General features: G+C 39.0%; 1 protein-coding gene and 1 pseudogene across 1 annotated transcript in view; both read left to right on the forward strand.

Annotated features, from left to right (window-relative positions):
• Window positions 1–13,808, forward strand: part of LOC106873289 (cell division control protein 6 homolog) — a 19,703-nt gene extending 5,895 nt beyond the window's left edge. Inside the window, exons 3-11 of the mRNA XM_014920596.2 lie at window positions 756–1,022; window positions 2,259–2,461; window positions 4,084–4,250; window positions 5,881–5,987; window positions 7,975–8,114; window positions 8,692–8,854; window positions 9,962–10,170; window positions 12,110–12,250; window positions 13,578–13,808. Of these exons, the coding sequence (XP_014776082.1) occupies window positions 756–1,022; window positions 2,259–2,461; window positions 4,084–4,250; window positions 5,881–5,987; window positions 7,975–8,114; window positions 8,692–8,854; window positions 9,962–10,170; window positions 12,110–12,250; window positions 13,578–13,667 (1,487 nt within the window). The 3' untranslated portion in view covers window positions 13,668–13,808. The remainder of the gene's footprint in view (window positions 1–755; window positions 1,023–2,258; window positions 2,462–4,083; window positions 4,251–5,880; window positions 5,988–7,974; window positions 8,115–8,691; window positions 8,855–9,961; window positions 10,171–12,109; window positions 12,251–13,577) is intronic.
• On the forward strand, window positions 7,450–7,547 carry LOC128247155 (U6 spliceosomal RNA; annotated as a pseudogene).
• Window positions 13,809–17,955: the final 4,147 nt, after the last annotated feature.

Consider the following 17,955-nt stretch of genomic DNA (forward strand, 5'->3'; position numbering starts at 1 on the left):
GCCAGTGCTACCTGGCTGGCCTACGTGGGATTTTCAATTGAAATCATTACCAGTGCCGCTGGACTGGCTCTTGTGCGGGTGACACAAGGTTTTTTCGAGCGAGATCGTTGCCAGTGCCCCTGGATTGGTTTTTGTGCGGGTGACACATGAAATGTTTCGAGTGAGATTGTTGCCAGTGCCCCTGGACTGGCTCTTGTGCGGGGTCGTCGTAGGATTTTCGAGCGAGATCGTTGCCAGTGCCCCTGGACTGGCTCATGTGCGGGCGACACATGTAATCTTTCGAGCGGGATCGTTGCCAGTGCCCCTGGACTGGCTCTTGTGTGGGTGGCACATGAAATGCACCATTTTGAGCGTGACCGTTGCCTGTGCCGCCTGACTGGCCTTCGTGCGGGTGACACGTAAAAGCATCCACTACACTCTCTGAGTGGTTGTCGTTAGGAAGGGCATCCAGCTGTAGAAACTCTGCCAAATCAGATTGGAGCCTGGTGTAGCCATCTGGTTTCACCAGTCCTCAGTCAAATGGTCCAACCCATGCTAGCATGGAAAGTGGACGTTAAACGGCGACGACGACGACATCAGGAGCTAAAGCAATGACTTCAGATTTGCAGGAGAAAATACAAAAAATAATTTTATTGTGGCTGAATTTTTTTGTTAATTTTTAATAATTTGAATAATTTCTGTAATTGTGATTAATTACCTTATTTTTTCCCTTGTTTCAAGAATCAGTTATTTGAAGAAAGTCTTTTTTTTTCCAGATTCTGTATCTTCAGTAACTCAAAGTCATGCATCATTGGAGTCCATACCTGGACATTCAGATAAATCAGCTAACAAGGTTATCCCACCTATGAATAAATCCGATAAAGTGAAAACGCCTAAGGTCTCTGATGAGAATTTATATTCTCCCCCAAAGCCCAAAATATCTCCAGTAAACCCTGCAAGACCCTGTTTATCTCCAATCAAAAGAAATATCTGGGGTGATGAAACCCCACATTCTAAGATTCCTGCTAAATCACCCAAAATAGGTTCGTAAGTTTGTTCTTTGCACCATTTGATATTAAATTCTTGTTTGGGCACATTTATTGCTAGTATAAATCAGTTGAGTGAACCGGTGTATGTTTGTGTGGCTGCATGTTTATTTAATACACGAAAGAGTTATTTAATTCTTTGACTTTTAAAGAATTTATTTTCTTCAAGTAAGGGAACTTGTTATTGGCACACATACATACCTGCATTCATGCAGATTAGACCTGAAATCCATTTGTCCATGATCCATCGTAATTTTAAAATCTGCCTCATTTGTTTATATCACACGAAACTGTTAAAACATTGCTAGGGGGTGTAATTCGTTGTTGCATTTCCTGACTTTTTCCCCTCTAACTTTGAGGAGACATTTTACATATACATGGAATGAGATGGTAAGACATTACATAGACTCTCCCGTGGGGTCAATTTCTGTTTTCCAGCATTTCCCCTCATGGTCCAGCAATGGCCAGGTCTCAAGATTGCTCGACTTAGAGACCAAGGTATGTCATATTTGTACCTTAATCCTCCTTCATAGTCATCACATTGCAAATAATACATAGGTGCAGGAGTGTCTGTGTGGTAAGTAGCTTGCTTACCAACCACATGGTTCTGGGTCCATTCCCACTGTGTGGCACCTTGGGCAAATGTCATCTACTGTAGCCTCAAACCGACCAAAGCCATGTGAGTGGATTTGGTTGACGGAAACTGAAAGAAGACCATCATATATATAATATATGTATATATATATAAATACATGTTTGTGTGTCTGTGTTTGTCCCCCCAACATTGCTTGACAACCGATATTGGTGTGTTTACATCCCCGTAACTTAGCATTTTGGCAAAAGAGACCAATAGAATAAGTACTAGGCTTACAAAGAACAAGTCTTGCAGTCGATTTGTTCAACTAAAGGCAGTGCTCCAGCATGACCGCAGTCAAATGACTGAAACAAATAAAAGAATATTAATTTGTGTGTAAATTGCAATCCTTATTTAGTGTTGAATCTTGGCACAAATTTTTTTCCCTTTGTATTTTAACTTGTTGTCAGCCTCTGCCTTGTATAAGTTGTGCCCAGGTTTTTTCAGTTAAAAAAGTCAAATATAAAATCGTGTTATAAAGAAATATGGTGATAGTTTGTGTGCTTAACATGTAAACCCATTGAAATGTTTTTGCGATCATTTATTCTCTGGAATCAAAAGATTGTGAATGATTTTTAAAAATTTTATTTTATTGACAGTGAGTGAAAACTATTCTAAAACAAAGCAGTTATTACACACGGCCCATCCAGCAAAAGTGATCTGTCGTGAGGAAGAACAATCAAAAATTAATGCATTTCTCTCTAAGCACATTTCTTCAAGAACTGGCAGTAGTATGTATATATCAGGTGCTCCAGGAACAGGGAAGACCGTCGTTCTTACAGAAATAATAAAACATTTAAAAGTAAGTCATGTATTACTAATTTAATCATGTTTTTACTGTTATATATTTTAAGTTGTTGCCTCAGGAATTTTTAGTGTTCTAGCGATCTTTGATGAAGCATCTTGTAAGTTCCCTTGGCTTGAAATCCTATTTTGAGTCTGTTGTAGTTTGTTCAGTATAAAATACCTCTCGCTAATTTGTCAAATTGACTTTCTTAAAAGTAGAAACTCTCATGTTTCATTACCTCATAGCTAACGTTTATTTAAATGCTTTGCCTACTTTTTTAAGAGCAACGAGTTTTAAATACCAATCTATAAGGAACTGTAAGACAGGATTTTAACTACAGAATTCTATCAAATTGTTTGTAATTTGAAAATGTTTCTTATTGGTTTCAAATTTTGGCACAAGGCCAGTAATTTCAGGAGTGGATGTAAGTTGATTACATCGACCCCAATGCTCGACAGGTATTTATTTTATCAACCTGGAATGGATAAAAGGCAAAGCCGACCTGTATTTTATTTTCGATGACAATTAATGTTACTCTTTCGTATATGATATATATATATACACACATATATATACACACACATATATATACACACACATGTAGGAGTAAGTTCTTGGCAACATACAGTGAAATATTAATGACGACAGAAACAAGTGATAAAAGATGGAGGTATCTTTTCCTTGTTACATTCAGACATAAAAAGTCTAGATTTTCCTAAGCAGTGTTCAGTCACATCTTCAGCGAAATTTAGATTTTTTTCTTATCAGTATGACATCATCATCATCATCGTTTAACTTCCGCTTTCCATGCTAGCATGGGTTGGACGATTTGACTGAGGACTGGTGAAACCAGATGACTACACCAGGCTCCAATCTGATTTGGCAGAGTTTCTACAGCTGGATGCCCTTCCTAACGCCAACCACTCAGAGAGTGTAGTGGGTGCTTTTTACGTGTCACCCACACGAAGGCCAGTCAGGCGGTACTGGCAACGGCCACGCTCAAAATGGTGCATTTCATGTGCCACCCGCACAAGAGCCAGTCCAGGGGCACTGGCAACGAATATATATCTATATACTTTCGCCTTTTGACTTCTCTATCATTATTTATATATACATAAGTTGGCAAGCTGGCAGAATCGTTAGCACGCCGGGTGAAATGCTTAGAATTATTTTGCCTGTCTTTATGCTCTGAGTTCAAATTCTGCTGAGGTCGACTTTGCATTTCATCCTTTCGTGGTCGATTAAATAAGTACCGGTTTTACACTGGGGGTCGATGTAAGCGACTTAATGTCCTCCCACAAGCTGCCCTTGTGGCAAAAATTTGAAATGATTATTTCTATATACATGAATACATTGCAGTTCAAGTCTTCTGGGCCTGTTAGCCAGAGGTCTCGAGATCAAAACTATGTTCTGCAACTTTCTTTTAGGGGCAAGTGTGGCTGTATGGTTAGGTTTGCTTTCCAACCACATGGTTTTGGATTCAATCCCATTGCATAGCACTTTGGGTAAGTGTCTCCTAAAACCTCAGACTGACTAAAACCTCGTAAAAGAATTTGTTACATGGAAACTGAAAGAAACTTGTGTGTGTGTGTGTGTAATGTTTTAACACTTCTAACTAAATTTACCATTTTCTCTAGGTTAATAATTCCTGCAAAGTTGTATATTTGAACTGCATGATTGTCCAAGATGTTTGGGATGTTTATAGGAAAATCTATACTGAAATGACTGGAGAGATATATTCTAAATCGACATCAAAATTACTGAAATCTTTACAAAAAATCATAACAAGCAGTAAAAAAAGCATGTGAGTATCTTCCAGTGTTTATTTCTCTTTCACTACTTGCTAAGTCTCGGGGGTGGGGTGGACAGAGCCCATGACTTTTGCAGGCTCTTTTTTGATGCCAGCCTGCTTGGGACTACCCCTAGTCCTATGATACAAATTTTGTTTTAAAGTAATCTAGACTAAAACTTTTCATCAGACTTTCCTATTTCAAACAGTGACTTAATTATAACAGTTAAATTATTCAGAAGTGGCTGTGTGGTAAGAAGTCTGCTTCTCAACCATATGATTCTGGGTTCAGTCTCAGTGTGTGGCACCTTGGGCAAGTGTCTTCTATAGCCTTGGGCTGACCAAAGTCTTGACTGGATTTGGGAGACAGAAACTGAAATAAGACCATCATATATTATCATTTAATGTCCGTTGTCCATGCTGGCATTGGTTGGACAGTTTGACCAGGGCTGGCAAACTGGAAGGTTGCACCAGGCTCCAGTCTGATTTGGCATGGTTTTCTATAGCTGGTTGCCCTTCCTAATGCCAACCACTCTGAGAGTGTAATGGGTGCTTTTATGTGCCACTGGCATGACACCAGTATCTGCCACTAGTGCGATTATGTTCGGCTTGATGGGTCTTCTTCTCAAGTACGACACAATGCCAAAGGTCTGAGTCATTGCCTCTGAGGCCCAACACTTGAAAGGAAATCTGCCACTTTGCCTCCATGAGGCCCAACGCTTAAAAAGGAACTCGGCCATTTTGCCTCTGTGGGGCCCCCTCACACACACCTCTGCTTGTTACCTCACCACAACTGCATGACAACTGGTGTTGGTTTGTTTACATCCTTTTAAATTAGCAGTTCAACTAAAGAGACTGATAGAATTAGTGCCAGGCTTATAAATAAAATACTGAGATTGATTCATTTGACTAAAATATTCCTTGTGCATAGCTGCAGTCTAATGGCTGAAATGAGTAGAAAATAATGGTACCTGTTCTCACCTGCCCAGTGATGCATCACTGGTCAGTAAAATGTGGGAGGTTTTTCTGTTGCTCCATGTTGTGTCATCAGATTATACCCCTTTCTATAAATGTGCAACTCTTGGGATTCTTTGTCCTGGAATTTTCAGTACCTGTATTTATCCTTGAAAATTCCATTTAATTAATTAATTGCAAATGAGAGTTAATTAGAAGTAGACTTGGCTGTGTGATTAAAAAGTTTGCTTCTGAGCCATGTGATGTCTTAAGCGGGTGCCTTTGGCTATAAGCCTTGAACTGATCAGTGTCTTGTGAGTGAAATCTTGGTTGATGGAAACTGTAAGGAAGCCTGTTGCCGTCATTGTTTCAATGCCTCCTTTTCCACACAAGCTTTCACCTTCCATTCACAAGGTTTCATGCAGTGGGACTGAACCCAAACGATGTGGTTGGGAAGTGAGATTCTTAACTGCATAGCCATGCATGGTGGCCATTAAGCAGTTTCTTTTTGTAAAGAACAAAGGGAAATAATTTCTTTACTTGGAAACAATTGAGGGTTAGTGACAGCAAAAGCATCCTGCTAGAGAAAAAACTGACTATTTTCAAAGACACTTATCTAAACTTGTAGAAGAATGGAAACATGGTCAAAACTTTATTGAATTTGTTTTTAATAACCATATTTTTGTTTCAGTGTTCTTGTTTTGGATGAGATTGACCAATTGGACAACAAACATCATGAAGTACTATATGAACTCTTTGGTTGGCCAGCCCTTTCAAACTCATCGTTTGTTTTAATAGGTAAGGATTAGATTCATTAAAAAAATTGTTGCATTATTCCACCCTGTAGAATTTGTTTCATTTGATTTTGAAAATGATGAAGAATTTAGTAAAATCAGTTTATTATGAAGTTAGTATTTGGAGCATAAATTTATAGAAATTCTGATGGGGAGCTTTTAGATCACTTGAAAGCAAAAAGTTGGTATCACAGAACTAAGGCAGTGTCAGGCACATTGGTATCGAAAGGGTTAACACAATTTGTATCCTAGGACTATGGGGTTGGTCTGAGACAGGTTGGTATCGAAAGGGTTAAGAGATTCATATGTCAAAGTTTATTGTTATGTAGCATTCAAACAACGGTAATCCAATACAATTCTAAATTTAGATATTATCGAGCAATGAGTAGAATTCAGTATGTGGTGACCCCGCAGTGCAGAAAGCGATAAGTTAATTGTGCACATAATTGACGTTTTTTCTTCTCTGTTTTTGATCTGCTCCAATATCTCCCCTATCAGTTACAACTCATTTAAAAGTTACTCAGCTGTGTATAATTATTATTCTCTAATTGAGTCTTTTGAGGAGGTCTTCCTTTCTTCAATGACTCATGTGATACAGTTTAGTATACAATGATTTGAATGTTGAGATGTCTGTACAAATAGGTTTATGCCTGCTTAGTTATAAGCTGTGGTAGAGGGTGGTCTCTCACAAGAATTTACTCTTAATATACCAGGCTGTATTCTCTTAGGTGTCTCTGTTTTTTAGATTGGTTAAGAATTTCATTAAACACCAATTCTAAATTAATGTTCATGAAGAAAATAAAAGTAAAAAAAAAGAAAAAAGTTTACCATTATAACTATCTTAAGGAATTTATGTAGCTTTGATGCCAACTTGCTTGAGAATCCCACTGGTTCTATGTTATCAACTTTTTGTTTTTAAGTGATTTAAATTAAAAGCTTCCATCAAAATTTCACATTAACCCTTTAATACTCTGATTGCTCTGTCAAACGTGATGCATATTTATTCACAATGTTTGGAATTAATGGTGAATTAACTTGTGGTTTTATGATTGTTTATTACTAGAATGACATTGTAGAGTAGGTGCGAGAGGCCAAATATGGCCAGTTTGAACATAAAACAAGTAGAATATTTGGACCAGATGTGGTCAGTTTAAATGCTAAAGAGTTAAATAATGTTTTAAACACCGGCTTAATACCAATAAAGCTGTTATATTAAACTTTTATTTTAAAGATTTAAAACAAAGGAATTTATTGCGGTTCGGCAAAAAAGACCGATAGAATAAGTACTAGGCTTCCAAAGAATAAGTCCTGGGGTCGATTTGCTCGACTAAAGGCGGTGCTCCAGCATGGCCACAGTCAAATGACTGAAACAAGTAAAAGAGTAAATTCATTTGGTTTTGTCTCCTTTTCTTTTCATGCTGGCGTGGATTAGACAAATATCTATTAAGACCTTGTTCTACATCCAGATGGCGCTACATATTCTAAAATTGGAACGATACAGAGGAGATTAGCATGGCCCCTGCGCAAGGATGACACGCAAATTCGTGAAGCATTCCATATTTTTACTCCTGTGCAGGTGGCACATAAAAAACACCATTTGAGCGTGGCCGTTGCCACTACTGCTGGACTGGCCCTCGTGCCAGTGGCACGTAAAAAGCACCCACTACACTCTGAGTGGTTGGCGTTAGGAAGGGCATCCAGCTGTAGAAACTCTGCCAGATCAGATTGGAGTCTGGTGTAGCCATCCGCTTCGCCAGTCCCCAGTCAAATCGTCCAACCCCTGCTAGCATGGAAAGTGGACATTAAATGATGATCCTCTTCCTGTCGCTTATCCATATGTTTTTCAAGTGGGGAATCTCTTTTCCCCTTGTCTTAACTTGCCAACAAATTGAATTTTCATTGAACATAATAATATTGATGCATTAATTTGTATTTTATATTTAAATCTTGTCTATAATCAAAATTTTGTTTTTATCATTAAAATGTTTAAGGTGTAGCAAACTCCCTTGATCTGACAGACCGTATTTTACCCAGGCTGCAGGCACGATTAGATCTCAGACCCACTCTTATGAATTTTCCTCCATATACTAAGGATCAAATTGTTCAAGTTATTGAAGGCCGGTTAAAAGTGGTAAGTCACATTTCTATATTCCTCAAATATTTATTTATGATATAGTAAGACTAACCGTTTAACATTCAGATTACTCTGCCAAGTGGAACGATTATTTATTCAGATTGTTTTGAATTAATCAGGTCTTATCTTGTAGATCTGAGATTTCAGTGAAGTAATTATTTTTAGAATGCCTTTGTAGGGTAGGTGTGGGAGGCTGGATCTTGCTGGTTTGAACATAAAAACTGGTAGAATATCTGGGCCAGTTATAACCAGATTAACTCTTTTGTTACCAACCTGGCTGAAACCGAGTCTGGCTCTGTAGTACAAATGTCTTGTTTTCATAAGTTCTGAATTAAAATCTTCCACCAAACCTTTGTCACAATTTATGTTCCTAACACTAGCTTAATGATAATTAAGTTATTTTACTAAATTCTTTGTTATATTCAAAGTAATTGAAAGAAACACAGAGCATCTCAAAATAAATACAGTAACGAAAGGGTTAAAATTAATTTTATTATAATAATATTCAAATATTAATGTTTTTTCAAATGATAGACCAATTTTTTTTTTCCTCTTTTTTTCTCCCCCTTTGAAGTTGAAATTAAATTGTGGCTATGTGTTTGAACCAAGTGCCATACAGTTTTGTGCTCGTAAAGTAGCTTCTATGGCCGGAGATATGAGGAAAGCTCTTGATATTTGCCGAAGAGGCATTGAACAAATGGAAACTGAGATCCGATTCCAACAAATATCGTCATCAGGTAGGACTTACCATTTAATTATATAAAAGTATTGATCTTACTGAGACCCGAGACTAAAAATAGTCAGTTGATCGAATATTATGTCTATGAGGGTGAGTCAAAAAGTAATGCCATTTTGTGTAGGACAGGTATAATTATCAACACAGGAACATGTATCATACATCAAAATGAAGCTGGTCCTCTGTGGATCACATCCCTACTTCTTAACATAGTTACCGTTTCTCTCAATAGGAATATTCCACCTTCGAATGAGAGTATGTATCCCTGCCCCATAAAATTCTGTTGACTGTTCTTTGAGCCATTTCTTCACTACAGTTTTCACTTCCTCGTCACTGGACGGTGACTATACTGAAAAGTAGGGATGTGATCCACAGAGGACCAGCTTCATTTTGATGTATGATACATGTTCCTATGTTGGTAATTATACCTCTCCTAAACAAAATGGCATCACTTTTTGACTTACCTTTATTGAACTTTGATGTGTGAATGGCTGACCCCTCTGACAGGATTTTGATGTAGGACAAAACTTAACGAGACTGTTTTGGGCTTTACTATTTTTCTTAATGATTCAGTTGCAGGCTTAGTCTCACTGTATGGTACCTTGGGCTAATCGCTTCAAATATAGCTTCTGATTGACCAGCATCATCATTTTAATGTCCACTTTTCCATGCTTGCCTCGGTCAAACAGTTTAGACAGGTTTCCTGTGGCTGGATACCATTCCTGTCACCAACCCTCGCCTCTTCCCAGATGTGTTTTCTCATAGAAGATGAAATGAACAGCAACACTAAGGCGGTGCTGCTTGTTTACAATATCAAGACATGGGTACACACATGCACACACACACATGCATGTATATGACAGGATTATTTCAATTTGTGTCTACCAGTTCTAGTCACAAGGCTCTTGTTGGCCCAGAGCTATAAGTAGAAAACACTTGCCCAAGGTGCTGTGCAGTTGGATTGAACTGAATACCTCCTAGTTGGAATATAAGCTTCTTAACCATTCAGCTAGGCCTGCACATATTGTTTTTTAACACGATTGCCGAATCTTACTTGGTTTGGTAAAATATGATAACAACAATTGTGATTTATCCTTTTTTTGTACAGGTTCCAAGACCCCCAATGGCAAAACTGAATGTTCTAAGAAAATAACTATATCCCACATTTCTAAAATAATGACTGAAGTCTATGGATTACCGATTGTGAATTCTACAGAAGAGATGACTAGTGTTCCAATTCAACAGAAAATTGCTATATGTTCCATTTTTCTAATGGTGAAACATGGTAAAGGTGCAAAAGAAGTGGAACTTGGAAACGTAAGAGTTTATCTTATTGTTCTTTGGTATTTGTTATCCAAGAGTTATGGCATTATTCCAGTAAATCGGTATAATTAAGCGATGGTTCTGGTCTTGCAGTGGTCATCATCATTGTTGTTTTAATGTCTGCTTTTTCCATGTTTGCAAGGGGTGGACAGATTTTGAGGTGGATTCCCTACAGGCAGATATCCTTCCTGTTGTCAACCGTTATTTCCAAACAAGGAAATATTTCCCCATGACCAGGCATGCTTTTGCACAATACTGAAATATTGGTTTCAAATTTTGGTACAAGGCCAGCAATTTTTGGGGAGCAGCTAAGTCAGTTGGGTTGACCTTAGAATTCAGTTGTACTTACTTTATCGACCACATGAGGGATGAGAAGTGAAGTTGACCCCTAGCAGCATTTGAACTCTGAATGTAAAGATTCACAAAATTGCCACTATGCATTTTGTCTGGCAAGGATTCTGCCAGCTTGTAGCCTTGCAGTACTGAAATCTATTTGAGTGCCACCAATTGTATGACAGTGGCACTTGTTTGCAACTATTACATGATTTGAAAATAAGGTGAGACACACACAACAGGATTCTTCCAGTTTCTGTTTACCAAATCCACTGAAGGCTTGATTGACCTGGGACTGTAAAAGACACTTGCTCAAGGTGCCACAGAGTGGGACTGAACCGAACACCATGTGGCTAGGAAGTAAATTTCTTAACCCTTTAGCATTCAGATTATTCATTGTCATCATCGTCATTTAACATCCACTTTCCATGCTGGCATGTGTTGGACAATTTGATTGAGGACTGGTAAGCTAGGGGACTGCACCAGGCTCTGTCTGATTTGGCAATGTTTCTACAGCTGGATGCCCTTTCTAATAACCACTCCAAGAGTGTAGTGGGTGCTTCTATGTGTCGCTGGCTTAGGAGCCAGTCAGGTGGCACTGGCATCAGCCATACTTGAATGGTGCTTTTTACGTGCCACCAGCATGGGTGTCAATCAGGCAGCACTGGCATTGGTCACACTTGAATGGTGCTTTTTATGTGCCTGGAGCACAAGTGCCGGTCAGGTGGCACTGGCATCATCCAAGCTTGAATAGTGCATTTTCTGTGCCATTCAGGTGGCACTGGTATCAGCCGTTCTTGAATGGTGCTTTTTACATTCCACCGGCACAGGTGTCAATCAGGCGGCACTGGCATTGGTCACACTTAGATGGTGCTTTTTATGTGCCGGCAGCACAGGTGCCAGTCAGGTGGCACTGGCATTTTATGTGCCCTACAGCTATACCTCCCCCACTTCTCTCTATGTATAAATGTGTGTATGTATGTGCTGCCATATAAAAAGCACTGGTGCTGGTGTCACATAAAAAGTGCTAGCGTCACATAAAGAGCACCCGTTACCTCTGTAAAGTGGTTGGCATTAGGAAGAGCATTTAACTGTAGAAACCATGCCAAAACACAGTAGAGGCTGGTGTGGACTTACCAGCTCCTGTCAAACTGTCCAACCCATGCCAGCATGGGGAATGGACAGTGAATGATCACACACACACACACACACACACACACACACACACACACACACACACACACACACACACACACACACACACACACACACACACACACACACATGGCTGTTATGTGTTAAGCCTGGCCAGTGTCTTGTTTGTTTGCTTTTTGTATACAAATAAAAATTCCAACTTAGCTCTGAATGATCAATGCTGCTTGTCACTGAAGGGGTAAAGCTAAGCCAAAACACCAGTGTCTCATGGTTCTCTGACATTTTTCAGAGTGAGGTGTTTTTAATGCAGTCTCCGTCTAGAACTTGCTCAGATATATATAAACTAAAATAAAAAAAAACAAAAAAACTAGTGTCATTGTGTATATGTTATGATGTACATACTGTTTAATGTATATTATATATTTTTCTTTTTTTTATCTTTCAGCTTCATGATGTTTTCAAAAAGGTGTGTCACCAATGTAACGTCACTGCTGTTGGTCAGTCAGAATTTGTATGTATTTCTAGTCTGTTAGAATCACAAGGGATCATACAAACCAAAAAAGCCAAGGATTTAAGGAAAACCAAAGTAAGTATATCCATTATGTGTTTCCTCGGGCTGTGTAGTTTAGAATCTTGCTTTGCAACCTTGTGGTTGCCACTTAAGTCCCACTATGGCATCTTGGGGCAAGTGTCTTTCTGTTGCACCAGGCCAACGAATGCCTTGTGAGTGAATTTGGAGGATAGGAATAGTATGAAACCTGTTTGTGTGTGTGTTGTTGTTGTTGATGTCAAGAATTTTATAAACTAAGGTGGCAAGCTGGGTGAAATGCCTAGTGGTATTTCGTCTGCTGCCATGTTCTGAGTTCAAATTCTTCTGAGGTCAACTTTGCCTTTTGCCCTTTCGGGGTTGATAAATTAAGTACCAGTTGCATACTGGTGTTGATCTAATCAACTCCCCTAAAATTTCGGGCCTTGTGCTTAGAATAGAAAAGAATTTTATAAGCATTCAAGAGATCTTGAAATAATCCTTATTTTTGGAATTGTCTCTCTTGAAGCATAAAGCTATAAATATTGCATGTTGAAAAACCTGTTCAGTTGAAAAACCTTTTTGGATAGAAAATGTCACGGGCTGCCTGTGAAACACAAACCCACACCTCTTGTAGACATAAAAGCTGTTCTATCTCTAGACCAAAATAATTCTTTGAATTTCTCTATTCGTCTCAGAAACTTTATTCTCACCACTGATAATTGTCTGTTGCTGATGTCATAGGAAGTTTATAAACTTCATAAGACATAAGATTGTGAATTAATTCTGTTTTGGAATAATGGTTCCCAAAGCATACACATAAAGCAGTAAACAGTGGCATGTAAATGTTGGGGTTGAAAATTCCCTTTTTGGTTGCCTTTGACTTTTATTCAAAGGGGTTTTTCAACCAAATATTTACACGGGCATATGGCGTAGTGGTTAAGAGCGCGGGCTACTAACCCCAAGATTCCATGTTCGAATCTAGGCAGTGACCTGAATAATAATAATAATAATAATATCAGAAAATACTTTAGGAATGAGAACTTGGGTTCAAAATTTCCCCAAGACACCTGATGAAGGCTGGAGGGTATATCAGCTGAAACATTGTGTTAACAACAAACAAGACGAGAACAAATATCCGTCAATTGTAAATAATGAATACCAGATGTTTCAATTAACTTTTTAAATTACAAAGAATTTATTAAAATAATTTTGTCATTATCAAGCTGGTATTTGGAACATAAATTAATGTGAAATTTTGGTCAGTTTAAAACAGGAACCTCATCAATGGAATCTTTTGCTAAGCTTGTATAGAAGTTTCAGGATGTAGAAAATAATTAATCAAATATTATTTTAAGTTTTAATCGGATTTGATTTTTAATTTCAGATCTCCCTACGTTTGAGTGAGCAAGACTTACAATGGTCATTCAAAGATAAAACGTTATTATCCAACATAATGGAACAAGGTTTACCATAAATACTACAAGAATCCATCAATGTGTAAAATATGTAATTATATTTGTAAAGCATTTTGTTTTTTTAAAGAAAACATGAATGTTATTTTAATTTTGTTTTGTAACACTGAGATTATTTTAATATATAAATAAACTTAATTTTATAGAAAAAAAAATTAATTTCAAGTTATTTTTCTTTCTAACCCTTGAGCATTTAAACTGGCCTCATCTGGGAATTGAACTCATGATTTTAGGATCTACCTGTTTCATGTTAAGACTGGCTAGATCCAGCCTCTCACACTTACTCTACAATATCAATCTAAAAATAATCACATCATTGAAATTTCAAAACTACCAGATGATACCTGATTAATTCAAGATAATGTGAACGCATAAGTATTACATTTGAATGCTAAGGGGTGAACCTGTTTTTAACCATATTTCTGTTGAAATATATTTTTTTCTACTCTAGGTACAAAGCCTGAAATGTTAGGGGAGGGGCCAGTCGATTAGATTGACCCCAGCATGCAACCGGTACTTAATTTATCGACCCTGAAAGGATGAAAGGCAAAGATTGTTGTAGACTCTTTTCTATTCTAGGCACAGGGCCCAAAATTTTTGGGCAGGGGGCCATTCGATTAGATTGACCCCCGGTACACAACTGGTATTGAAAAGATGAAAGGCAAAGTCAATCTCGGCGGAATTTGAACTCATTTCGCCTGGCGGGCTAACGGTTCTGCAAGCTCACTGGCTTCTCTTGAAATATGTTGCTTTTAGAAAATTACTACTTTTAAAATCTTACGACGAGAGATATTCAGTAACAGTATTTTGGAGTAAAGATTATCTGCCAATATAACATGGCAGTCCTGGTTTAGGATGAATGTTGCTGTAATTTAGCCCCAGGAGACATTGGCTCTAGCTGGCCATACAACACGATCTGCAGGTTACTAACCCCAAGATTCCGAGTTCAATTCCAGGCAGTGACCTGCTGAATAATAATAATATCGAAAAATACCTTAGGAATGAGAACCCAGGTTTGAAATTTCCCCAAGACACCTGATGAAGGTTGGAGGGTATATCAGCCTAAATATTGTGTTAACAACAAACAAGATGAGGACAAATATCCTTTAAATGTAGATAGTGTTACATTGGACATGTTTTTAATGCTTTTTGCACTACATTCTCCAGCAACCTTTTGTTTTCACCTCTGGTGTGTGTGTGTGTGTGTGTATGCACTTGCATACATACATACAAACTCACATGTCAAGTCTGGTAAGCTCAACATCATCAATTCACCATATGTAATACACATTAAGTACAGGACATCACCAATGAGTGAAAATTACGTAAACACAGAGAGAGATGAGTAGAGGACAAAATACTGACAGAAGATAACTCCTCGTCAGTTGTCGACTGTTTTACGATTCCCTATTTCCTGCCTTCAACACCGTGTGTATTGTGTATCTCCTTTAGGTGTCCAAAATGTAGACCATAAGCAGTCATGTCCTGCTAGAATACTCTATTCTTTGTTTTCTTTAACAGTTCCACTTCCTAATTTTTAATGCCTCTTCCAACCAGTTTGTCAAGCTTGACATCCATATCGTCCTCCTTCCTCTGCTTCTTTTCTCCCCAGTCTTTTCTGTCATCTCTAAATTTGCTGAGCCCCTTATCTCACAAAGTTCCCTATTTACTTGTTGTTGTTGTTGGCACTCCGTTGCTTACGACGACAAGGGTTCCAGTTGATCCAATCAACGGAACAGCCTGCTCGTGAAATTAACGTGCAAGTGGCTGAGCACTCCACAGACACGTAGTTCTCGGGGATATTCAGCGTGACACAGTGCGACAAGGCTGACCCCTTGAAATGCAGATACAACAAAAACAAGGAAGAAAGAGAGAAAGTTGTGGTGAAAGAGTACAGCAGGGTTCGCCACCCCATCCCTGTAGGAGCCTCGTGGAGCTTTAGGTGTTTTCACTCAATAAACACTCACAACGCCCGGTCTGGGAATCGAAACCGCGATCCTATGACCGCGAGTCCGCTGCCCTAACCACTGGGCCATTGTGCCTCCACTTCCTATTTACTACAGCCCGGGTAATCACTTCCTCATTAGACACTTTGTCTATTGAAGCTATCCTCAATGTTCTCCTTAAGAACCACATTTCATGGCTCTCCAAGCCCCTGACATTACAGGCTATGCCTCACTTCCATTCGTGTACACAAGATAGACATGGATCTAATCGATGCATGTGTTGATGTTTATATTTGTATTACAAATGCCTCTCTCAAGTTGTTAAGGGTCTCTCAGATCAGAAGGACCTCATAAGCATTCGTCTCCAGTTCTGTTGTATCAAATGTTTGCAGACATGACCATGTGATTGAGAAGTTAGTTTTGCAGTCATGTGGTTTCTAGTTCAATCCCACTGCACAACTCTATTTTTTTTCTAAGAAGAATTTAGTAGTCAATGGAAGCCGTGGAAGCCTCTCTCTGTCTGTCTCTCTTTCTCTTATGCACACACATCATGTATGTGTATGAAGACTGCAACCTGATTTTCAAGCAATGTCATAGCTTAATTATTCTCTTAAAGACGAGCAACACAGATATAGCTTTTCAATCCTGCTGAGAACCTACATTCTTTTCCACAGGTGTGACAATGATGAGCACCTCCTGCAGCAGGTGTTCACAGAGCTTACCACCCACGATGACACATGCCCTCATTCGATCATGGAATTTTTGAAGTGTTTTCTCTCTCTTGGCTGTGGGCAGCTATGGTATGCAGCACACAAGAAAAATGTTAAAAACCAAGAGCTTGGTTGTGCCTGGAGCTTTTTTAAAATAAGGAAAGGCCTTGCTTAGACCACTCCTGTTCTCTGAACAATGCATGAATTTATCCCGAAAGAAATAGTCTATCAATTTAACTCTCAGATGTTACATTAGAGCAATGGTTCTCAATCGGGGACCACATGAGATTTTGTTGTTAAAATCTATGCACAATAAATTGGTTACAATACACAAAATATTAGATTTTTATTAGACAATTTCTAATAATGAGAAGACCTGTTAAGTCAAGTGAAATCGTAGTCGTGGCCAATGCCAGTGCCACCTGACTGGCTCCTGTGGCAGTGGCACGAAAAAAGTATCATTCGAGCATGGTCGATGCCAGTGCCGCCTGACTGGCTACTGTGGCTGTGGCACATAAAAAATACCATTCAGGTGTGGTTGATGCTAGTGCCACCTGACCGGCTCCTGTGGTGGTGGAACATAAAAAGTACCATTCGAGCGTGGTCGATACCAGTCCCACCTGACTGGCCTCCGTGCCAGTGGCATATAAAAGCACCCACTACACTCTCGGAGTGGTTGGCATTAGGAAGGGCATCCAGCTGTAGAAATTTTGCTAGATCAGATTGGAGCCGGTGCAGCCTCCCAATTTGCCAGTCCCCAGTCAAACCGTCCAACCCATGCCAGCATGGAAAACGGACGTTAAACGATGATGATGATGATGATATATATGTGTGTGGGATGGGATCTATGTTAGTCCCACCTGCCATCGCTTGACAGCCGGTATTAGTGTTTCCGTCCCCGTAACTTAGCGGTTCGGCCTAAGAGACCGATAGAATAAGTACTAGGCTTTCAAAGAATAAATCCCGGGGTCGATTTCTTCGACTAAAACCCGTTTAAGGTGGTGCTCCAGCATGGCCGCAGTCAAATACCTGAAACAAGTAAAAGCGTGACACCCAAAATATTTTAACAATTGTTTTGATAAAACTTCCTAATATTTACTTATAAATATGTATGATTTTTGATGCCTCGAATGGCTAGGAGGGTCTAGCCGAGTAAAGCAGGAATCAGAGGGGTCCATAAGTTTGAAAAAAATGGTCGAGGAACACCGTGCCAGGAGAAGATCGACCATGGGCTAAACTGCAAGCGTGACAACTTGATCACCGTAAAAGTGTTAAGCTGGATATTATGTTATTTCAGAGTTATTTCCCTTAGACTTGTGTTAATGATTCTGCCAGCTCGCCGCCTGAGAGAGAATTACGAAAGAACGAAGAGAGAAATAATCTCTTACTTGTTTCAGTCATTTGACTGCGGCTGTGCTGGAGCACCGCTTTTAGTCGAACGAATCGACCCCAGGACTTATTCTTTGTAAGCCTAGTACTTATTTTATCGGCTCTCTTGCTGAACCGCTAGTTTACGAGGAAATAATTACACCAGTATCGGTTGTCAAGCAATGGCGGGGTGACAAACACATGACACACACACACACACACATATATATGTACATATATATATATATATATATATGTATATACAC

The sequence above is a fragment of the Octopus bimaculoides genome, chromosome 2 (assembly GCF_001194135.2).
Source record: "Octopus bimaculoides isolate UCB-OBI-ISO-001 chromosome 2, ASM119413v2, whole genome shotgun sequence".
Classification (NCBI taxonomy): domain Eukaryota; kingdom Metazoa; phylum Mollusca; class Cephalopoda; order Octopoda; family Octopodidae; genus Octopus; species Octopus bimaculoides.